The following is a 24779-nucleotide window of genomic DNA, read 5'->3' on the forward strand; positions in this document are numbered from 1 at the left end:
ACAAGAATAAGGCAATTGTAGGGCTATATTCCAGCTGGTTATACTCTCTTAGATCTGGCAATCAGCAAGTTAGGAACATACAAAGTCAGAATTTGCATTTGTAGTACTCCCTTTAATTGCCCTTTGGAAAAATGCACTTTACTTCTACTCAATAACCCACCTTTTAGCAATTTTGGGTATTACGCAAAAAATAAAACTATTAGCATTGTTAACACAAACATTACCCTTCTGGCTGTTGCTTTTATATTCTTTTTGAAGAAGTTATCATTTTGATATAATTCTCTTTTCTGAAGTTTGATGATGAGCTAAATATGGTTCTGATCATCAATTAAAATGAGTAGAAAAAAAATCTGGCTCTTGAACATCAGTAACACCCAGAGACTTCTCCTTAAAAATATTGATCATAGAGGTGGTTTTCCTTTCCACAAAATGCAGTTTGCAAATGAGTTGTCAGACATCCATGATCACTACAGGACAAACATATTTATATACACGGACTTGTATGAGTGCATCCAAACCACAGCTGGCACAGCCAAAACACACTTTTCAGAGGATTCTAGAAAGAGAGCCAGGCCCACCTCGTGCTCCTGCATAAGGGAGTGCTAAAGTTTGCTCCCTGGGGGACAATCCCCTGGTGACATCAGGCCGGAGGTTCACTTGCATCTGCTGGGAGGTGATGTAGTCGTTGAGGATGGTCTGGCGCGTGTTCTCCATGGCGTACAGCTGGTACTGGCTGGGGTACCCCGGCGTGGGGGACAGCTGCCTTTGGAACAGGTAAGCAGCAGCAGCTGTGGGTGAAAGGAGGGGAAAAAAGGCATTTAGGAAGCAGGATGATTCTGGATTAAATAAAACTTTCAGGTGTTTGTAAAGCTTCAATGAGAGGTGCTATCGAGTGTCTCTAGTTGGTGACAAATGAGTGAAAATAGCATTTTAATACTGGTGTTTTATTGAATTTCTGCACTGCATGCTCTCTGGAAGTGCTAAACAATCCAGATTGGAGGGATGACTAATAGAACTATAAATCCTGAAATTTTGAAAATGTAAAAGGCTGAAACACCTAAAGAACTTAGAAAATACTTCAAAGAAGTAAACTGAGGAATAGGTTAAAAGGAAGTCACTGTATTTAACATCACCTGATAATCCTTCAGTGAAAATAATCAGTCTTGAACAGAGGACTTATATAGAATATATAAGTCTATATATAATTATATAGAATTACACTTGAATTCTCTAGCCTCTTCCACATCCTTCTTTGGAAAGCTTTCCTGAAAGCTTTTAATACATTCCATGAATACTTTTCTATAAATACTGTGAATTTTTTAACAAAACAGAAGCAAGTTGACAGCTCTGAAGGGAAGTTACAACATTATACAGTACTAATTTCCTAAGTATCTTGGTTAAATATTAAATCACCACTAAACTGAAATCAAATCATAGCAATAAATACTTATAACCTTATAAATGATATCTGGCCATTGATAAGTGCCTTATAAAGATATCCTTTCTGTGCATCAAAGATCACAGTATTTCAAAGCCAACATAAATGTATTTACCAGGATCCAGAGCCCTGTGAAATGGCATAGCAGGATCTAAATGGGGAGGGAGGTGACCCCTGTAGACTTCAGGAGTTGCTCCTCTGTGGTGAGGGTCAAAAGGACTGTGAGCCACTACAGGATCAACCCCTGGGACTGGAGATTTTGCTGGCACACTCTCCCTCTGTGTTGGAGTGAGTGTGTTCTTCCTTTCATGATTTGCTGACTTCCCAGAAGATACTCCAGCTAAAAGCAATGAAAAACCTAAGTAAATAAAATGCCTATTTCTCTGTGGAAAATTTAAATGTAAAAATACACTGGTTCCCAAGGAATTTTCAGTGACTGCAATACAACAAAGCACAGAAAATATTTTATATCAAAAAACACTTCTGCTGAAAGAACTGTACTTTAAAACCAAGATTGTTTATACTTCACTAAAACATCTTCCTCATTTAGATATTTTAAAATCAGAAATAGCTTCTGCCTTTAAAACATTATCCTTGTAGGTACCACTTTCAATGTGATCCATAATCAAATGCAAATTGAGACTGAATTGCATTCCCACTTCCCTCTTCTATTATGGCAGATTTTCATTTTCTTATTTCAATTAACAGCTTACAGCCTTCTAAAATTCATTCTAGCCAACTTCTAAATTGAGACAAGCCACTGAAATAAAATAAAAAAGAATGGAGTACATAAAAATTCAAATAGTAAAGCTTTTTTGTCTTACTGCGGACACGAATGACATACCCTCACTAACTCTATTCATCATAGGTGAACTCCTGGACATTGGACTCTGATAGTTCACAGGTGTCCTCCGAGCATTTGTATCATCATAAATCCCAGGGCTCAGCTGTGATTTGGGAGTTTCATGAAGGGTTGACCTGAGAACAGAGGGACCAGAGCTGACTACGGACGTGTGACGGGACCGCACGGCATCCCCGGTCTTCACATCTTCGTATTTTCCTCGCTCCACCACCTTCACGTTTTCTGGCACCATTTCCAGCTGAGGCATTCCCCGGGGCAGCTTGCTTGGTCCAGTGATTAAAGATTTTACATTGTGTTTGATGGCAGACTGGCCAGAGTTGCTTTCATATTTTATGGGTGTGCCCTGAAGAGGAGAAAAAGTTCAGGTTAAAGTCATGTTGTGGAAAAAACTCGTGCAGCCTGAGCTGTGTGAGTGTGACAGTGCTTTTGTATTTACCTGAGATATGGAGCCTTCTATGATTGGCCTGGCTGTCTGCACTATTTCAGGAGTCTTGCGACTCTCTTGGCTTAAGAGGTCCTGCCTTGGGATCTCATGGATGGAGCGACCCATCTCCTTTATGGTGGTGACCCCATCGTAGGGTTTGCCCTTGGTGATGGCTCCTTCAAACGTCCTGATGGGAGGGGACTCTCTCTTGATCTGCTTGGGGTACTTCAAACCTTCTTCAAAACTTTCAGCTGTTGCTCTTGGTGTGCCTTTTATAGAAAGAAAGGATCACATGGCTGGTATTTATAGCTGCTAAGTCTCTTTTTTCATAAGCAGAGTAACTTATTACATATAACAATGAAACTTTGGTTTGCTGTAGTCTTTGGTAAGATACTCAAAGTCTAAAAAAATCATCACAAAAATAATATTGAACAATATATTAAATAAAATAAATAAACCTCCCATGTTATTTGAGATGCTGAAATGAAAGAAATAAATGCATCTGCAGATTTGCTAGTGTTCATTGAAAAAAAAAAGGTGCTAATTACCAAGTATTCATATTAAAAAGTCTATTTTCCAATTAAGAAAAAAAAATCTATATTTACAGACTAGCTTTGAATGCAGCATATCAAAAAGCTGCTGATTTATGCTCTGAAAACTTTTCATAAAATAAGTTCCACCTTTAACACAGCTCCCACAGTTAATAAGAGCTTTAAGGTTCAGAAATCCAGATTTTTGAGGATTAATTAATGCTCCCCTATTTAAGCCTGCAATGCCTCACCTTGCATTATAGAGCCAGACAAGACTGTTCTCTCCTTTAGTTCAGCGTGTGGGCTACCCCGAGGCAGCGCTCGGCAGATTAAGCCTAAAATTAAAATGAAGGTAATTTAGAGAATTAAACAAGTGTTAAAAAAAATCCAACCTCCAAACCAACAAACCCCCTCCTTCTTACACATGAGATGGTATCTGTACCCTGGCAGTGCCCAGAGGGCCAAGCCTCAGTATGCCAGGCATTGCAGCAACATGTTATAAACACCTCCTGCCCTAAAAAAATAATCTTTCAGTTCAAGTATTTGTGCTATTGCATATTTGCAAGTTTTAACATATTTAGAAAACAGGAGGTGTTTTTTATAATTAAGCTTAACCTTTGTTTCAAAAGCAGTCACTGCTTTTCTCACACTCCACTTTCCTTGCCTAGAAAGAAAGGTATTCATGGTGGGAAGTTGAACCAATATAAAAAAGTCCAAAATACGCCTCAGCAGACTCCACATTATCAAAGTTTATACTGAATCACTGGGGAAAAGATGAATTTTCTGTGTCTACAATAAGACTCTAAACAAAGTGCTCAAAATACTCATAATTTTTCACAGTTTGAAGACAGAAAATGTGTCACTGATGAGACAAAGCATGGAAATACCAGAGCAGCAACGTAGAGGCAACACTGAATTTCTGTGTGTAGCCTACAAACCTCACTTCACATTGTTCCATCTAATGGCCATGTCCACAAAATATCCTCTAAGGCCTACCCAAAGGTGGCACAAAATGCTTTTAAGGAGCCAGGCTCTATGGCTGAGGCAGGAAATATTTCTTGCATTTGTATTTACAAAACAATCAGAAAAGTTATATAATGACCTGCCTTGGCCTCTGCAGGCTTTGTTTGATTACAGTTTATTAAAACACCACAGCACTAGGGATGCCCTGAAGCAAGATCCTGCAGTTCAGAGGTTTTTTGCAGGAATGTATAAGGTCAGGGCAGTGTGATACCAATATTTGACTAAAGGGAGTGGCAGAGGCTGTGCTGGTGTAACCCAGTGTTTGAGCTCCACAGGACCACTGGGATTGTGGAGAGTCAGGGACATCTGTCAGATGTGCTGAGAGCAGGAAGTGCCACCTGCAGTAGCAGCAGTTGTGGTAAAACAGGAAAGAAAAGTGGGATCTATTCCACTCCTGTTCGCAGCACACTCTAACTGCAGTGCTATTGCATGGATTTGGTCATTTGTGTGATTTAAATCTAACTTCCCTGTTAATCTGCACCCTAAGATAACTCTAAATGCTCTTACATCAATGGATAAAATAAACACCTTGGAAGCAGATGTTTTTACCTTCCAGTGGTGCAGACCCTGGAGATTCCCTCAGTGACATCCCTTGCTTTATATTTCCTTCCATTGTATCATAGGTTCTCTTTAAACCAATTTCATGAGCAGTTCTTGGGCTCCTTGTTCCTTCACGGACATTTTTAATAGCTGGAAAAATGTACAAGAGTGTGGTCAGGAAATGTGGACAACAAAAAAGGACACGTGAATATTACATTAATGAGACCACAGGTTATTAATATCTAAACAACACAACTTCAATGTACTATTGTAACATTAAATATCAATCTTAAAAAAGATCCTTTATAGTTAGTCAAAAAGTTACTTGTTAAGTTACCCATTTATCAATATTTCAACTGAAGGTCAAAGTTATGTGATACATTTATTTTTATTTTAATACAGGTAATTTTAAACCTGGTTATTTACCCTTTCAGAATGCAAACATTCAATGACAAATAGGAAATAAATGGCAAAGGAATAGTTGAACTATGTTTTAAATACGCATCTGCTTGGAAGCAGAAACACTTCAGCTGTGGATTATCAAAGCAGAACCTGACTTTGATCAGGTAGAATCCACCAATACTCACCATCATAAGATAGAATATGCCCACTTTTGCCTTCATAGATGACATGGCCCTTGGCTGAGGCCTCCTCTCTGCACTTCTCTGGGCTGCTGTCCTCGGTGGCCAGGCGGGTGATGGTTCCCTTCAGCAGCGCATCGGCGGCGATGCCGGGCTGGGACAGAGCTGGGGTACCCTGTGTGCAAACCCAGCACAGCAATGAATTCACAGCTCTGAGTCATCAGAGAACAGGGAGGAGTGAAGGGGAAATACAACAAAACCAAAAAAAAGCTTTTAGGTCTAGAAAACCAACTAATTTATCAAGTATGGCTTAAACTTCTGCCTCTATTGTAGACACTTAATTGAAATATGAGTAAGATTATTTCTGCTAACTTGTTAAAGAATATTACCAGAGTATTTCACAACGTGGAACATTTAACCTATAAATACCATATGGGGAGAAGATAATATATACCACATGGTGCCGTTAGGTTTTATTTCTGTCCAAAGCAATGAAACCTCTCCTCATCTCAAAGCAGAGATGAGGCAATTTTTCTCTGTACAAAGGGATGCCAAACCAACAGCATTTAAAATGGTAAGACAAAAGACCTCAATTTCCCTTCTTGGATTTAAATAGAATCTGCACAAAACTGGTTACACTTGGTTTGAATATTTGAATTCAGGTGTGATGCAATTTTCAGGAAAGTTGTCCTCAGATAGGTTTACCAAAGGCTCTGGTATTACTTAAAAGGTTTGAAAACTCATACATACGAAGATGAAATCATGGCAATGCTGACTTCAGCAATAGTGGGTTTGAACATCTGATTGGATTGAAAGTTCTTTTTTCAAGGCAGTTCCTACCCTGTGATAATAATTTACTTTTTCAGACATGCAAATACATTCACAATGATAGTCTGAAGATGAAGATCTGTTTTGCTGCAGCCTTCCCAGCAATAAAAGGTAAAATACCTGAGTTATGGAGCCTCTCAAAGAAGGAATGGTCTCAACTGAAACTTTATTGGTTGGAGTTCCTCGTGTTATACTCCCCTCCTGTATTGTTGTGGTACCTGATTTGAAATAAAGACATCCTGATAAATAAGAGAATTTTTAAAAATCCACTCCATTTGAAATAATTAAAAATTCTATTGAGAATTGTTAGTTTGCATTAAAATACAGGGGAAAATTCAATTTAACAGCTGGCATATGAGGCAGTTAGGCTATTTCCTCTTTTAATATAGCCTTTTACAGACTATAAGTATTTTACAGCATTAACTCACAGCAGTTAATTTATTTTGTTTTAATAGATTTGCTGTAGTGAGCAACTTTATTTGGAAATTGGCATGGCTCGTAACAAATATTTTTAAGTGAGCCATGCAGACAGGAGGAGTCAGCTACAAATACACATGCCTTGGAAAACAGGGAACAAATTAATCCTGTAATCTTATGATACTTATATAATCATAGAATACTTTAAAATAACACTTCAGCAGTTAATTCTCTTGGTTTTCTCAGGTTCTGACAAGAGTTTTTTAATTTCTGTGACTTTCTTTACCTCGCACCACACTTTCATGTTGTGCCCTGACCAGGAGTCCCTCAGGTTGGGAATTCTGGCTTCTGGGTGAGAATTCTTCTTGTTTGATATAGGGCAGAGAAGCTATTAAGGAGAAGAAAGAGAAAAAGGTTGAGGTTTTTTAATTCCCTTTAATTATGGATCATTAAATAGTCTGTATAAAGCATGTCAGCTTTTCTTTCCTTACCAGATTTGGCCGACTCTTGCTGCCTTGGCAGCCCAAGGGATATAGAACCCACTGATGGCTTTGCAGTTTCTGGGGCATAGGAAGCTTGACTGTGGGATGTTAAATAAGTGCCAGGTGTTCCCTGAAACAACAAATAGATGCTAATTCTTGTTTCTGGAATGAAGACTCACATCTCTCTTTAAAGGAGAATGCTAAAACTATGATCCCATCTGGAAAGGCTACAGTGCCCCACTGCCATGTCCCAAAGCACAGAGCAGCAGGAGTGGAGTGTCACTGGTAGTTTGGAGATGCAAAAACTGGATATCCATGCCCTTAAATGTCAGTAAATATTCCATTTCTAAAGCTCCTGTAATTCCTGGACTTTTAGAATGATATGGACAGGTAGGTCTTAAAGAGTTAATGCGCTGACTCCATAACTGAGTACAAGAAATTGAAGATAGGAGAAAAGGGGAAAAAAAAAAAAAGACAGATTTTCAAATAATAATTCTCTTACTTGTGAGATTGAGCCTCCCATGATGAAGGAAGGTTTTTCTGATGGCACACTGGTTTTGGAGGATGGAATGAGAGGTGGTGGTGGTCTGGTGGGTCTGGTTGTGGGCAGGCGAACTCCTTCAGGAATATTGGTTATCACCTGGTGAGGGGCTGGCTGGAGAACTTGAGGGGAAAAATTGTACATTAAACATTGCAGTGTGAACAGAAATAACACAGTACAGCCTCACTGGGCTAGAAGAACACTGAGCAGCTATTCACATGCACACACAGAAAATTATCTTTCTTCTATTAACTCACAAAGTGTTTAGGGAATATTTTGATCCTCCAGATCTTTACCTGGAGGGACACTGTAGCGAGCTGCATTCATCTCAGGCTGGGGAGAGGCTTTATTGACTTCTCTTGGAGATAACCTGTAAGGTGATGCTGACCTTGTGGCTGCATTTTGCACTTGTGCTTCCTGTTCTATTCTCTTGACCTCAGCATAAGGCATATAGGCCACTGGTTTTCCTGGGAGGGTTGAAGTAATCAGAAAGAGAAGAACCCTGGGTTAGAAATTGGAGTCAAAAGGTCCAATTCACAGCACAGTTTTAACACAGGGACTATTCCAATGCCACGCACACCCATCAGGTTCAAACAGTGCAATTAAAAAGAAGTATTAATGTGTTCTACCAAACTTTTGTGCCCTGTTTCAGTGCTCAGTGTCCAAGTATGAGCACAGTTCAAATTAATGTTTTAGTGCAGAGTACACACTCCCACCTATACATTAAGCTTCTGGAAAGGCCTCCCCTAGAAGAGGATCATCTGCTCTTTTCACTGGCATGTTCCATCTTTCTCTGTAGGAACAACTAATTTTTGGGTTTGACCCAATTGGAACAGTTTTCTGCCTTTATATGAAGGGGCTACACGGCAGCTCTTCAACAGTAAGTGAGCAGAGCAGGCAGGTCCCTTCCAGCAAGGAGCAGTGCATTATCAGTTCCTTATCACACAGAACTGTCACTCTCCAACGAGGCAGCAGCGTAACACACAGACACAAAGCACAGCTGTGGGAACACCAACCTTCCCACTCCACACTGGGGCTCTTGGAGGTGCCGCAGGGGCTCACAGCGCTCCGATATTCCATGTCCAGCTGCTCCTGGCGCTGCCGCTGCTCCTCCAGCAGGGCTGACTCGTGCATGGCCTTGATGTGCCGCTGGTAGAGGGCGTAACCACTCACTGGAGTGCCCACGGGGACAGAGCAGGGGCTGCAGGAAACCTGGGGACAGCAAAGGGACAATGCCAGGGACACCCTCACAGGCACTTCCTGGAGGAGCTGTGGAGCTCAACTACCCTCTGCAGTCTGGGTGTTTCAAAAGGTCCACACCTGGTTTTAAGCTATATGGTTTATACTTGGTTGTACTTAACCTATTTTCCCCCTGAAAAATACAATAATAAAGCAAATAATGTTTTTCTTCATTTATTTAATATTTTGTTTCCTGAGTAGGTACAGGGGTAACAAACAGCACTGAAAATTGCCCATACCATAGGTGGGATGACAGCAGCTCGGTGGTGAAGCTGTTGCAGGTCCATCTGCCCTTGCTTTATTGTGGATGATACCAGAATTGACCCAGTGGGATTTAACAGGGAGGGCTTTGACTCTCTGCTGAAGATACTGGAAAAAGAGATGGAGGGGGAAAATATCACCAAAAGAACCAAGATTATACATCTTAAATTTACAGCCAGAACTCTTAAATTCAAAAAACCAACACATTTATCAAACTGGACCAAGAGCTGAAAAGTCAGAACCATGTTGTGTTTTGTCCCACAGCACATATGGTAGAAAGGCAACAGATGCTGCTATATTTTTATAATACACAGAAATTCCAAAATATGAGCTCAGAATCTGCCACATCAGAAATTTATGTATGCAGTACTTACATCAATGTAACCTTTGCTGTGGAGAGTGCTTTGGAAAAACACAATGGATAGGAAGGACTACATGTATTTAGTTCACAGAAAATAAACAGTAGTCTACAACAAAATGATTTCACATGGAGGGCTAAGACATTTGTGGAAAGATGATGTTTGAAGAGGCAAGGGAGTGCACAAACACCATCACCTGCACTCTTCCAAAGCCCACATGCACTCCATGACACTGGATACTTTTGACATTTAAGCATCTATCCCTGGCACTGTGTGTATATTAAACCACTGAGAGGGAGGGGGGATACTGGCTCCAGTGCCACGCTGGGGTGACACAGGAACTGCACCAACAGAAAACTGAAAAGACTTCAAATACCCTCAGTGGTGTCAGCCATTCCCAAAAGAGAAACAGCTCCAGAGGCTGGCTGTTCAAAGCCATACTCACCCCTGTCTGTCAGGTTCTCCATCAACTTCCTCATCAGCACTGCAGGTGGCACTGGAGTCATTATCTGAATGGGATTCTGGTCTGGCTGTAGGAACTTGCTGGGACAGGCTGTAGTCCATTTCCTCTGGTTCTGACTTTTCCTTGGGTTTCTCCATTTCTCTCTCTTTGGTATCACTCTCTATTTTCACTTGAATATTCTCGGGTAGCCTCATTTCAGTCTCTACAGGTTCTACTTTGGTATGAACTGGAAGAGTAATCACAGGCTTAGCTTCAGCTGAATGGCTTCTACTGTCCACCTCCATAGGCTCTTCGGCCTCAGTGTTTATTTCTTCCTTGACCTGTGGCTCAGGGTTCTGAGTTTCAGCTGTTGTTACACTTTGGGCTGGTAAGGAGGGAGATGTGCTGGCTGCAGGTTTAATGGCAGATTCCTGCTCTGCTGGGGCCTCAGTGGTTACTTTTGGAGCAGCAGGCTCAGATGGAGTTTCTTCAGTTGGTTTAGCAGGTTCTGCTGGAGTTGGAGATGGAGCACTTTCTGTATCAGAACTATTTTCAGCACCTGGAGAAAAAATGTTTTGCCATGAAGGTTCAATCAATGAAATCTGACAAATTGGGTGCAATAAGGATCCATCAGTTTTAACCAATCCATCTGCAAAAACAATTTTGACTTATTATAGAAATGGACAATTGGCTGAATTACAGAAATACTGCAACTAAAAAATAACAACTACTTAAAACCCAACACTTTATCTTCTCTCATTCATTGTTTATGAATTCTATTGCCTTTTACTTCACAAAAGACCAGCCAACATTGACTGATGTTGAGTGTCTATAAATAAGCAGTTGCAACCAACAAATATATATTAAAAAAAAATATAACAAAAAGAATACCACTTGAATTAGCTTGTCTGAAGCTTTACTGAGACTACCAACTACCAAAGGTTATGTTTATTTTATTAAATTTATTTCAAGACTCCAGATGACAGCATAATCAAAACATCTCAAAATACTAAGCAGCAAACATCTTTAGGCTGCTAAATTCTAAAAATGCTGCATCCCCTCGAGTGAGTTCAAATTGCTGAAACTCAACTGAAAGAGCATTTGAACAACAACAACATCATGAAGTGGAACACAGCTTTCTGAGCATATAATTAGCACAAAACATAGGCTCCTTTCTGTGCACACACCAGCTTCCTTCCCAGAGAAGTTACCTTCACTGTCTTCCGGGTTCTCTTCTTCATTAGAGGCTTCAATATCTTCATCCTCCTGAGCTGACACAGTGGAAGCCACGCTCTCACACTGTGACACATCTCGCTCCTCTCGGGGCCTTCGCGAAGACTGAGGAAGACACAAGCATTGACTATGTACCGAAAATTCACAATTACTGCCTTTTACCACATTCCCATTTACCAATCTGAGGTTGAAATGAAGGACACAGAATCTCTATTTAGCACAGTCATTCACAAGGGGACACTTTCAACTTCAGCCCAACTTTTGCTGCTCCTGACCAAAAGGAAGTTTGGGAACAAACCATGGTCTCACGGCATTTTTGGGGAACTGAACAATTGCAGCAAACACTGATGTTCTTGACCTCAGTGAGAGAAGACCAGGGTAGCATTGCATCTTAGAGGATTCCAACACACAACATTCTACTTTCAATGCCCCCAGACTTTCAGTTTCTGGACTTCTACCACCTCTTCTGCTCTGTTTGGTAAGGTCAGTGCTTGCTGTGTTTCAAGGAGCTGCTGTACATCTACAGCTGCTTACACGCTGGTGAGGAATGTGCTTTTCAGAGCACTGATGAACTCTTCAGGCTCAAGTGTTTTACTTAGTACAAAACCTTCTATTGCATTTTAAAGCAAAAAATGCTTACTTACTGTCACAGGTCAGTGAGCACTGGCCACCCTTTGTAGGAGATTTATGTCACAACACAAAAACAAGTAGAAAAGGAAATGAGTGGAGATTGCAAAACAGCCTTAGTGAAGTGTGATGCATGATTTCAGAAAGATCCAAGTTTTCTCCTGCAAAATATTCAATATCCACAGCACTCACCTTCTGTTTGTGCTGTTGGAGGAGACTGTCCAGGTTGTGTCTCCTTTTGTAGTTGAAGTAGAAGTTCTTACACTGAGCTTCACTTTTCGTCCCAACCATTTTGGCAATCGCTGCCCAGTTTCGCCCGTGTTCCACTAGACCTGGTCAGACATAAATGAACCAATATTTACTATGATCAATAACTCAGCTATCCAAACCTCAATAAATGGAACAACAATGCCTATGGGAAGGCAAAACAGAGAACTACTGCTGTCCAAACAGTTTTAAGTAACCCACAGGAAAAGAGTCAATATAATCTCAAAAGATGATTCTGCCTGTTAAAGCTGCTTGCTTTTTCTTTTTTTACAAAAAAACCAACAGCAATTTTCAAATCAGCATAGTGTTGGCAAAAGTCACAGCAAATATATTCAGTAAATCCTTGAAATTTTGTAAATGCAAGTATCCAGAAGGAAGTCAAAGGGTTTACAAGGTTTACCTTTCTTAGCAACTTCCATTTCTTCTTCTGTCCAGCGGGATGTCTCCACAGGCTCTGTAGAAGCTGAAAGAGAAACAAAGACACTGAGCAGAGACAAGACCAGGATTCATTATCATGGCACTAATTATGCATCCCATAGTCAAGAAATCTATTTACATTATGGCTTGCTCAGGCCACTGGGGAATGCTCTCTTATCAGAGGGAAGCAGTCAATCTCCATTAAACCAAGTCAGAGACACAGAAGGGACCACCAAAAGCTCAGCAGAAAAAACTATTCAAACTATTCTGCCTACAAAACTGGGATTGTCTGTCAAGGAAGATTTGTAAGTAACTTAGATGTATTATCACTGAAATTTTATTTTAAATATCAGTAATTACCATCAGCTACTAAAAGCAGCAATCCAACATGCTTTAAGCTAGCTCAGTGCTGTCTCACTGCTGGAATGGTTGTTTATTGGTTAGTGGGTGTCAAGAAATCTACTGTTCCTGTATTAACTGAGTCTCCAACTGCATAAATGGACAAAAAGCAAAGAAAACAAAACCCTCCACTAAGTTAAAGAAAGCAGGAAACTAAGTATGATTCAGTACAAAGTGCTCTGCATTCACTCCTCTGGATTTTGTATCATCCTGTATAAATTTCTGAACAGCACTGAGCTGCACCAGCCTCCATTTCCTTTCTATAAAATCTGCCATTACATACAGCATGTAACAAAGACCCTGCAACAGCTTCCACTAACAAATCACAAAAGTAGGACACTGTAAAGTATCTGATCCACTGAAAAACTATTTTGGGTTTTTCAGAAAACCCTGAAAAAATTGTTTAAAAATAAAACAAAAGCAAAACCCACTATTGCTTCAGAATTATAAAAACCCACTGCTTATAAAACCCCACTGTATCAATGGAGCAAGAATGTTTCTCACAATAATTGTTGTTTACAGTCATACAAGACCTGATGTGCCCACTTACTCTGTTCTTTATAGGCAGAACATGTGAGTAACAGAAGAGCTGTTACAAGCTCTAGAATAGCAGCTGCCTGTAACTACCCAGCTGAAGCATGAGGAGCAACAAAATTTGCCACAGCAGATCACTGCAAGAAAAAAACCACAACCTGCCCTGCCATCCTGGATAATTATTTACCAGCCACAAGATATTCTGGTATTTCTGCATCAACACAAAGTAGGTCAGCCTTTTCCAAAATACACTCAGAGACTGCATAGTCTTTAACCATACCAGCCAAGAAAGTAACATTTCATTTTTAAAAAGCTCTTGCCATCTAATGCAAAAACAACAACTTGCCAAGATCTATTTCAGCTTATGAAACTCCCTGAAGTACTCAAATATCAGGCCAATTATTTAACTGCATCCTCAGTGAGCTGCAGCCTGTAAATGAATCTGTGTCATAGGCACCTGGATCTCTGCAGACCCTCATGAACCTGCCCAGGGAGACAAGGTGTTGGCACACAAGGGCTGAACAGCCTTTTCTCCCCTCACATCATTCTAACAGTCAGTTGACTGCACATGCGCTATTCATGAAGTTACACTTGTGAAGTTTAGCAGTTCCACACAGTCACAAAATTATAAGGAGGGCTAAGAATAAAGCTGGAATATTAAACAGGAAAACAGAAGTGCGCTGCATGCCTGGAAACAGCCCCGTGTCAGTGAGGAGCCTGTGACCAGCTGGGTCCCTGGGAGTGCTGTAGATGCTACTCACAAGGTTCTGGTGGGGGTGGCAGAGGTGGTGGTGGCTCTTCAGTGGCTGCAGCTGCAGCAGCATTTGCTTGTGCAGCTTCATTTGTCATTGATCTGGTGATTCTGCCCTTACGCCGACCTTGGCTGTTGGCGGTTTTTCGGCCCCGAGGAGCTGCCTGCTCCCTCTCCTCTGTTTCCTCTGGTGCAACTTCAGTTTTGTCCTTTTCTTTGGTATTCTCTCTGGGAATAGGTAAAATATAGTTCAGTCACATTCAGAGAGCCATTGTGAGCAGATATTCCTGAATATCAACGGACAAAAAAACCCCAAACCCCACAAACAAAACTCTATGAAACTCAAAAGATGCCTTTAGTGAAACAGAATTATTGCCCACAACTTCCAGTTGCCAGACAGTAACACAGATACATGATTTGGTCAACTTCAAAGAAAATAGGAACACCCCATGTGTGATAGAATGTATGAGAAAATCCCAAACCAACAAGACATGGAAATTATTACATGTGCAAAGTAATAATCGTTACTTTTTCCACTGATCTGATTAGCTCAGCAAGACAGAGAAATTTGTATGTCCAAAAAATTGTTTCACACACAAAATAAATAGTTTTCAGTCCAGATTTCACTGGCAGGCTAATGTAAATCCTGTTCTGATCTTTGCCAAAACCTGCAATCTAGGTGAATTCATGCATTTCAGCACATACAAACTTACTTAGATTCCTCCTTCTCATCCTTCTCCTCCTCATCTTTCTTTTCCTCCTCTTTTTTTTCTGATTTGTCTGATTTTTCCTCTTCTACCTTTTCTTCTACCTTTTCTTCTTGAGAAGGACGAGCAATCTGTTGCTGAAATGAAATAGAATTTAGATGATAACTTGATCACACAAAAGTGCAGCATCTTGTCCTCAGAGCAGCATAAAAACTGATGCTGCCTTACTTCCCACTTGATAATATTTTAAGTTACAGGCACTGCAGAGTGGTCAGCATAAGAGAATAACTCTGCTTTATATAATATAAATTCTATGGAAGTACAGGAGGTTTCTGCAGCATGAGCATGGAGGTGATGGTGCACAATCACACACTGGCTGCTGTGTGCCCCACTAAAAATGAACAGCTACCTTTTAAAAGTGCTTAGGGAGGTCTGACCATGTAGTGAGAGTGTTGCTCCTCTCAAATTTTATTTTTAACTTTGTGCATTTTATAGTGAAACATGATCTTGCAACTGGGGAGCAGGAGGTCTTGTAACATAAAAGTTATCAGCAACTCCAAGTCGCTTTCTCAAAACTGTCATTAGTATTTAAGAAATATAATTGTTTAAAAAATTGGGTTGGGAACTTTAGACTTACATTTCCAGTGAGTTTACAGAAAGAATTATTAGAAGAACCAACAAAATCTCTTTTCTCTACTGAGATGACAGTTTTACAAGCACTGTGCTTGTCTCAAACAGATACCCAGAGAACATTTGGCAATTCATGGAAACACAAGGACAGAGAATTACAAGCTTAATGAACTCAGATTTTACAGTCTACTGAAAAATAGTCTACTTTTTCACAGAGGAAGCAACTTCCCCATGAGTGCAGCAGCAGGTGTCACTGTTTCACAAACTAAACTGAGGCTGGAAATAGTCACAAACTGACTTGGTTTTGATATTTTAACAATGTGAACTGGAGCAGAAACCTTAAAAACTAACCACTATCATCTTGCTGCAAATTATTAGCAATTAAGGTGCTGGTTAATGATTATGCAAACACTTCCTTCAAGGAAGACGTCAGAGACATGCTAAGATAAATTATTTCCATCTTGCTAGATAGATTGACCTGAAAACAAGGAGTTAAAACTGCATTAAAGAAAATTATTTTACATCTAATCAATTTAGAAAACAGTTGTTGAAAATCCCATTCTTACCAGGCCAATTTAACATCACTTGGTTCTCTGTTAGCCAGTAACTTCATTTAAGCTGCATAAGCAATGCATAAACACAAACCTTAAAGGAGTCGAAGGCTCGGTCAGCGACGTTCCTGCACATTCATCTGCTGATTGCAACTTTTACTGTCCTCACGAGGGGATGGGCTTGAGCTCAGGGCACGGCTCAAAAGGGCAAAACCCACCCCAGCAGCGACATCACAGAGCTCCTTAGCAGAGGCTGCCTGACCCAGCAACGTGTTTATTCCAGGAAATTGTGTCATTCTGCCACTTAAGCTGCCTGCAGCAGTGCTGCCCCTCTCACACAGCACCTTCTAATCTCCCCGGAGTCACCAGAGGTGATCCCCGTCACACACAGGCGGCAATTTCTGTCTGCTCACATCACTGGCCTCCCACCTGCTGCCAGCCACGGGCTCCAGCCACACAGCCCAGCACTGACCACTGCTTGGCCACCAAATCCATTTCAAACTTCACTTAAAGAAACCTTCTTTCAACCAGTTATTTAAGGAATTCTCTGTAATCATAGAATCACAGCATGGTTTGGGTTTGAAGGAACCTTAAAGATCATCTAATTCCAAACCCCCTGCTATCTCCCACCAGACCAGGTTGCTCCGAGCCCTGTCCTGAACACTTTTAGGGATAGGCAAGTTAAAGCACCATACAGCCATGGCTTTCTCTCAATTCTATGTTAAAAACTTGCTCTATATTTGACAAGCTTTGGTTTAAGACACATTTGTTCAGTTACCTCTGTGACACTCTAGAACAGTTCAGGCAGCATTTTATAAAAAGCCCTTTCTAGACCTATTTGAGTACAAGCACACATCAAAATTTTATTAGCCTTGCACCTCTTCACAACCTTGATCCAGCACTCAGCTTCTCTCAAGTGGAAGCCCCCACACTGAAACTTGAACCATGTTTTGCTCAGTGCATTCTCTGAAGGACTTCAACGTCCTTACCATGATTAATATCTCCTCCACTGCAATATTCCACTTGCTTGCCTCCTAATTTACAAAAATATATGAACTATTAAGAGTTTAAGCTGAAGCACCTGTTACTGGCCTAAGCCAATCCTGGAGCACCTCATAAATCTTACATGACTTGTGTTTGCCAATCAGCAAGAAAGTTTCAAGTTGCTACTGAGAGATATGAAAAATATCAGCTTCAAACAAAGCTGGGGCATGGGAGGGGGAAGGGGCGAGCTGCTTTCTGCAACTGTAAGATAAAAGTTCTGGCAAGCCAAGCAGTTCAACCCTCTCAACTTCTTTTTTTACTAGCTGTTATAGATGTTGCTGATTAATCATTAATAAAATTATAAATACATATATGATTTTTGGCACCATGTAGATCTTTACAATTAACATGCTAACTGCAATACTTCTGAATTTAAAGTTCCAGAAGTGGTAAAATTTCCTTTTTAGAGTGCTGAGAGTATTTTTTTGAGTTGGCAAGTCCAGCTCAACCCTCTCCAGAGCTAAAAACCTGGCACTTTCCTGCATCCTTCACAGAGCACACATTAAACTTGGCCAGCAGTTGCCCAAAGTTTAGGGATCTGCTGTAGCACTTAAAAGTGGATCAACAACCAGCAATTACAGAGTACAACTCTGCTACAATTCCAAGAGCAAGTAATCTGAGCTGAACAAACCTTCAGTGTTCCAACTGATGTATTCAGTTACTCACACATAAATCAGCACTCACAGGAGCAGACACAAAGTCAGGCAGAGCACCTTGAGCTGAGTTCACCAAGCAAATCCATGCCTTGTGTCTAAGGCTGGAATTAAAATCTTCCTGTTCTATATACATTATCCAAAGTAAGCAAGCATTTATGGACAGAAAAGCCCATCCAAATTTTGAATTCTAACAGTTCAAATATTCTGAAGTTTAACAATGTGGAAAAGACATTTAAATATACAGTAATGAATTTCTAAATATCTCCAAATCTCCAGTTCCACTGCACTACAGCTGAGCCAGTTCTGTCTCCTCACCCCTCAGAACAGCACCCAGCAAAGGCACCCCTCAACATGTGACACTTCCCATGGTCACACCAACCTCATCTTATCATGGCACAAGGAACTGAGCTACTCCAAATGGCAGCACTACCTCTGCTAAGTGTCCACATTTGGACAATCCTGCTCATTTCCATCTTTTTTTCATTTGCCACACATCCAGACTTTAACTGCAATCCTTCTCCAGTCACTACTCCAACAGCGATAACCTTTCCTATTAAAAAGGATTATCAGGCTTAGAAATTCTAACAGAAGTCCTGGCAAAAACAGGTTATTTCCAGAGATTTCTCCCATCACAGCAGAAACTCTGTGAAATCCTGTGCACAATGACAATGACCTAAGCAATCCATCATTTGTGGGGTACAGACAAGGTGCTCTGCCATGACAGGACTCTTCTGGTAGAACACCAGCCATAATTCCAAAGGTTTAAGTACAACAGCACCACAGAAGTACAGCCCCATGGCTGTTTCTACTGAACAGGATCCACTCCTCAGCTGAAGCTGTTTGCAACAATTTTATATTAAAAATATACATTTACTGGGACTCCTAGAGAACATTCAGCATTTGTGTATTTCAGTACAATATTTACTGCATTTACTGGCTTGCAGAGCAGAGTTGTGCAGTCCCAAAGTTTCCCATTTTGTTTTCCAATACCCATATTAACCCTGCTAGCCCAGCACATGTATTTATAAGCTTTTGGAACATAAAATGTTGTTCTTTTTCTCTCTGAAGACTTCCAAAGGAACACTTCCTGAATCAGCAGGATTTTTTATTCACATGCATTAAATTGGTATCTTTCCTCTGGCTCTGAAGTTCCACTTTGACTTTAAGCCTGACCACCAAATAAAGATCACTATTAATTTCTGCTTTTTGACAAACACTGACATTATGAACTGATTATATATTTTCCACTGCAAGTCACATGCTAAACCTAATTTCTCTTGGCTCCAACATCGGATTTAATGATGGATTCAACCTCAATGTCTGTGACAGAGTCTTCAAAGAAAATGAATTGTCATATTAAAACAAGTAAGATATGTGCAAAGGAAGGAGATATTTCAGAGAATTAAAACCAAACTAATCAACAACACCCTTGAGGTCAGGATCGTTTAAATTTTAAAAGGGCAACAATACAATAAAAGAATTATTTCCTCCCCATGCTTATAATATCTTGCTATCTCAGATAATGAAACAGTTGTAAATATGAAGCAATAAACAATAACCAAGTGATGAATAAATTCAACGTACCTGGTTTCTTCCTCTGCGTTTGCCATAATTCCTTCGCACAAGGGCTTTATAATTTTCATTTTTCTTGGTCAAATAATAATATAATACACAGTCAGGAACATTCTAAAGTGAAAAAAGCAGAAAGTAGGGTTTAATCCTAATGAAAATATTTGAGTTTTTAATTTCTCCAAACACTTAAAGCTATTCAGCCACCAGATTACAGTAAAAAAGCTTCTATTTATTATTATATTGAAAAGTTAGGGATCCCAACCTAAGCTCTATTTATATTAAGAAATGTCTTACCTTTCGTTCCAAGTAGGAAGCAATTAGACCAAAGTTCTTGGGATGTTGGACAAACCTTTTAGAAATCAAAAATTATTTCAGTTTAACAATATAATCCATGATCAAACAAGCAAACTAATCTTGCAAACAATTTCCACCAGCAAGTCCTACATTTACACAAGTGAAATTAGCCTAAAAAGCCCAGTTTTCAGATTGTGCAAATTTAGAACTGAGCACTTAAAATGATAAAATGAAATTCCTTATCTACACTTCTCATTTTAATCTTAGCAGGGAACTAAAGTACTTTTGAGAAAATTTTGTATTTAAGGACTAAATGCGTGTGAGCACACTCAGATAAAAATAAGTCAAAAGCTTTTGCAATATTTATTACAGCCAATTAAGAACCGTATCAAATATTATTGCACAAAAACTTCATCATTCCTAATTTAGCTTTATGGGATTGGGCATTTAACTGTTATTCTGTCATTTCAATGCAATAAAAAGGAAAGATAAGAAAGGCCATTACTTTTCCTTAAAAATCTCCTTCTCGTGGTCTGTCCAGACATTCATGAACTGCCTGTCTTTATAAACTTTCATGGGATCCTCCATCAGCCCATTCATGTTGATGAACTTCACCCTTCTCTGCTCTGCATCGAACATCATGGGAGGGATGACAGAGAGCTGGCGCATTTGCTTCTCATTATTCTGCAGAACAAAAGACAAAGTAAAGAAGACCCAAAATGCTCCTACTGATGTTTACAGTTCATGAATTATACAGCTCTTAAAGCTCCACATTCACAGTCAGCTTGGAACTTCTTTTTGTACGCAACTCTTGCAGAAGTTGTCACCAACGCAATGAACACTTATGGGCAGCTAAAGGAAATAGTGTCACAACTGGTGAAACACCAAAATGATGGAGGGTTTGAGAAGAGGAAGAGTTTTCACATGTTTGTTACAGCTGTAAAAAACTAGGTTGCAGCAAGCCTGCAACGAACATGAGAAAAATCTAGGGCAGATACAATTAGAAAGCAAAACTCTCAAAAGAAAAGTGTTTTTAAGATCTGCTTCAAGGCACACTTCACACAGATTCTCTTAAAGAGAGAAGAGCTTTCTCTTCTCAATGAAACAAACCTTCTATAAAGTACCTTGCACTGCCAGTGAAAAGATATTTATTGGCTCACCTCCTGCTCAGAGAGCCCATCGATGATTTCTGAAATCTCATGTTCACTTCTGGCAATGGTTGCTGAAAGGCCAGCACCTCTTTGGCCAACTCTGAAACGAGGGGAAAACAGAAGGAAAAAGGATAAAGTGGAAATTAGCGCTATCTTCAGGTTTTGTACACCACAACAACCTCCAAAATTCCTTATAATGCTGTTAGCAGTCTCTCAAATCAGCTAGGACTGGTCTTTCTTTCTAAGGAGAGTCAGAGCATGAACTCTGTCATGTCCTGCTTGGCTTCACAGTGAGTTTGCAAAACTCAGCAGAAAGGGCACAAAAAAAGGTGTTACCAACAATTCCACTGCAAAGTAGGTGCTTCAGATAAATGCTCAGCTTCTGCTGAGCATGAGTAATGTTCATCAGTGGCACAGAAATTATCCCCTTCATTAGTACAACTGATACACCTTGAAAGAGCCTTTTTTGTTTTTTTAAGAAAACCACACTAAATTTGCCCTTTATCAATTTGGTCAAGTTACTAATACACCACTGAGATTTGTTATGACAAAAGAAAATCTTCCACTTTTGAATTGATGGGGAGAGCTGTAATTTGGAAGAATTTTTCAGCTTGTCATCATTACCCTCAGAAACATCATAATAATATACTACAGCATGTGGGTCAAAAAGCATTTCAGAGGTAAAAATCACTACTAAATGGAGAGATAAAATACTTCAAAGATTTTACTGAATTCATCCATTTGCACAAAATCTGAGTAAAGACCCCTCCATTTTTACATGGCTTAGAGCACAGCTATAGACAGAGAGGCCGTTATTTTACAGGATGTAAATATAATGTAAAGAGATGACCTCTTCCCAAGTAGCCTGCAATTACAAAGACATTAAATATTCTTAAAGTGAAACTTCTTATGTATGAGTGCTGCTCCCATTCTAACAGTTTACTTTCTTCTTTTCTTGATTCCATAAAATCTTGCAGCCTCTACAATGTATTGCAAACTCTCTGCTTTCTCCATGTTTTATGACAAAAAGGTGATGTAGACAGAACATTACAAGAGATGAGATTAAATCTTTATGGGGCTTGAACTCTCCAAGGTGCATTGAAATTATTTCGAACATGAGATAAACAGATTTCAACACAACAGAATCAAACTTGACCTAATTCTAATTTAAATCCTATCTCTCTATCTACAGTACTGCAAGGTGAACTCTCAAGTGAACTGCACTTGATTCCTTTTAAGATTCCTTGTAGTTTCCATCTAACAAATGTCTGATAGATTAAAATTAAATAATAGGGCCTTAATTATCGCACCTTGAATATTTTAAAATGCAAAACTGTCTGGAATAAAATTACCTGGCAAGTACAATAAAAGATCAGTCAAACTGTTAATTAAGAAGATAAATGGTTTTTGAGTGTGGAGGCTAATGAATACAGGGATTATGAAACACAGGAGTAACACAGACAGTGACAGAAAGATACCAGTGCAAATTAGGGTGTGTGCCCAAAATGAACAGGCTCATGGGAAGCTGATGCTCCCTCCAACTGTCTTCAGAACTCCACAAACCCCTTCTTGAGCTGCTTAACTCTCCTCATCTCACTGACACCACAACCTAAGCAGCTTTTTCTAATTGGCCCTTTTTCTGTGCTCCTTTTGGAAAATATGGGGCTTGACAGCAGATCTGAAAAGGGACATGGGAAAGGAACCCCATGGACATCACCACAGCAGCCTGAGAGGACACCAAGGGATGAGGCTGTTACTGCTGGCACAGCTGGAAGGGAGGGACAGCAAAGGGGACATTTGTGACAGTGGACAGATCAAGTCATGGAGATCCTTAGCATGGAAAGGGAAACTTGAGCTCAGTGCCATGGAAACACGATGAACAAAGTGAAGAACATTTCACTTTATACTCTGTGACACACTAATACTATTTTTAAAGCAATAAAGTCATGAACATAAAACTTAATCATTAAAATTAACTCATTTTATTATAAAGAATTTTAAAACTTAAGTCTGAAGAGATTTTGCAGGAATATTTCAAATCTCCAGTAATACCTTTGGAATCTTTCTTGCTGTTCTCTCTGCTTCCTGATTTCTGGGAATTGTTTCTCATAGTACTCCCGTGTTTTGCTCTCCTTGGCTTTCCTGCGTGGATTATTTTCTATCCTGTCTACTTTCTTCTCCCATGCCTCCATCAGCTGATCATAACGTTGACAGATTTTCTGTTCCTGTTAAATTCCAAAAGCAAACCTTGAACTAAGCAAAATACACCAAATGATCAGTACATGTCACATGTACTCCTGGAACGCACAGATTTTTCCTGCTCCAGCCCCTTCCATACTGAAGATGACTTACACCACATTTCCAGCACAGAGAAGGGGAGGAAGTGGATGCAAAAATGTAAATTTTGAATATTATACATTATTTCTTTGCTTTACACATCCTAGTGGTATTTGGTAATTGTCATTATTGCCTTCCAGAAATATCCCACATTTGTTTTAGCTTAAGGTCTTATTTTTCTAATCAGTAGATCTGGGAATGTAAGACAAGGGTCCAGACAGAAAACCAGCCACATGCTCCTTTTAGAAAATCATGGTGTTCTTACCCGTTGTTTTCTTGCATGGTTCCTTCTTTTAAAGAATAGGATCAGCTTTTTCCTCATCACCTGGTTTCTGGAAAACAAAATTAGGGGAAAAAGTGAACTATATAAAAATCAAGCACTTCAAAACTACTTAACAAAACCCATCTCAATTCTAGATGTCAGATCATTATTATGAATAACAGTTTCAGGATAAAAAATGGGGAAAATTCCCAATGAAGTTGAGATACCTAAATCACCTAATACTGTATTTTTTCAGAGATGAGATCCTTGAAGATGACTGGAATAAGCAATTGAGACACAAAAGGTTCCAATTTCAAGGCAGATGCTCTCCTTTACCACAAGAGAGATAATATGTTAAAATGCAAAAAAAACCCTGGTTTAAGCTATTATGCTTTTATGGGGGAAAAGTCTTTACAATTCAGCCCTAAAGTTTTCCAATATATTATTCAAGAAATAGGTACTTTGGAACTGCTATACAAATCTATTTGATGGAGTGGAGCAAGAATTACTTTTTTTAAGAGTTTTTAAAGGACAGCCAAAGTGTTATTATTTATTTTTGTCTTTAAATGAATATGGAAAGCCAGGATTTCCCTCTGCCTTCAGCACATATAATGCACATCTTGCAGAAGTGTTCTACAACAAAAAAAATCAGAAAGCTACATGGACTGGAAGCTTTTAATCATGGTTTAAACTCACACATCCTATTTGGAGATGACAGCAATGAAAAATGTGAGGGAATGTTCAAGTCCAGATGCCCTGAATGGGACAACAAGGGTGTATTAAAGCACTCACGTTTTGATGTTTTCATGGTAGACCTTGGTGTCTGAGGGTTGGTTGTAAAGTGGCTGCAATTTGGGATGAGAAAGGAACACTTAGCACTTTGCAAAGCATGGAACTGTAAATGTGATGCACCACATTTAACAATATTTTAGTATTCTGAGAGCAGTGCACTCAATCTGAGATGCAGCAGAGCTGAAAGGACTACAAGATATTCAGCACAAAGCACAGATTTCATTACTTAACATTAGATTATAATTACTTATGTATATAATAGTACTTAATTTCTTCACACTTCGAACTGTTCTCTCAAATAGATCAAAATCTACTTTAAAAATCACACTTACATAGCCGATGAACTCACTCAAGCCCTAACTCACCAGTGCATTTAGACACACATACTCACAGAACCACAGCTGTTCAGCACAACAGAATTAGAGCAACTGGCAACATAGAAAATAGCACAAAAGGAAAAAAAAAACAGAATTCCATAACTCACCAATTCAACTTTTGGACCAAGACCTTCAAAAATCTTGTGAGCTTCTTCTGCTTTTTTCTGCAAATGAGATTTTTTTGGTATAGTCTGAGTAAATCCTCTGAAGT

At 39.6% G+C, this 24779-nt stretch overlaps 1 protein-coding gene across 3 annotated transcripts in view; it reads right to left on the reverse strand.

Moving 5' to 3' along the window:
• Nucleotides 1-24779, reverse strand: part of NCOR1 (nuclear receptor corepressor 1) — a 55160-nt gene that overhangs the window by 9801 nt on the left and 20580 nt on the right. For 2 of the 3 annotated variants that reach the window (XM_021524934.2, XM_021524936.2), the window contains exons 7-34: nt 24676-24732; nt 24192-24244; nt 23403-23469; nt 22853-23025; nt 20810-20900; nt 20155-20333; nt 19650-19704; nt 19368-19469; nt 14909-15039; nt 14206-14423; nt 12495-12557; nt 12020-12159; nt 11179-11305; nt 9971-10526; nt 9145-9274; nt 8683-8878; nt 7963-8133; nt 7628-7788; nt 7135-7255; nt 6930-7031; nt 6347-6444; nt 5405-5573; nt 4827-4967; nt 3506-3589; nt 2737-2993; nt 2283-2643; nt 1554-1778; nt 579-788 (exon numbers count right to left, since the gene is read on the reverse strand). In XM_021524934.2, the coding sequence (XP_021380609.2) occupies nt 579-788; nt 1554-1778; nt 2283-2643; nt 2737-2993; nt 3506-3589; nt 4827-4967; nt 5405-5573; nt 6347-6444; nt 6930-7031; nt 7135-7255; nt 7628-7788; nt 7963-8133; nt 8683-8878; nt 9145-9274; nt 9971-10526; nt 11179-11305; nt 12020-12159; nt 12495-12557; nt 14206-14423; nt 14909-15039; nt 19368-19469; nt 19650-19704; nt 20155-20333; nt 20810-20900; nt 22853-23025; nt 23403-23469; nt 24192-24244; nt 24676-24732 (4438 nt within the window). Of the gene's footprint in view, nt 1-578; nt 789-1553; nt 1779-2282; nt 2644-2736; nt 2994-3505; nt 3590-4826; nt 4968-5404; nt 5574-6346; nt 6445-6929; nt 7032-7134; nt 7256-7627; nt 7789-7962; nt 8134-8682; nt 8879-9144; nt 9275-9970; nt 10527-11178; nt 11306-12019; nt 12160-12494; nt 12558-14205; nt 14424-14908; nt 15040-16177; nt 16446-19367; nt 19470-19649; nt 19705-20154; nt 20334-20809; nt 20901-22852; nt 23026-23402; nt 23470-24191; nt 24245-24675; nt 24733-24779 lie in introns of those variants that run through there. The other variant, XM_021524937.2, reaches the window with a different exon arrangement.

Source organism: Lonchura striata, chromosome 20 (assembly GCF_046129695.1).
Source record: "Lonchura striata isolate bLonStr1 chromosome 20, bLonStr1.mat, whole genome shotgun sequence".
Lineage (NCBI taxonomy): Eukaryota > Metazoa > Chordata > Aves > Passeriformes > Estrildidae > Lonchura > Lonchura striata.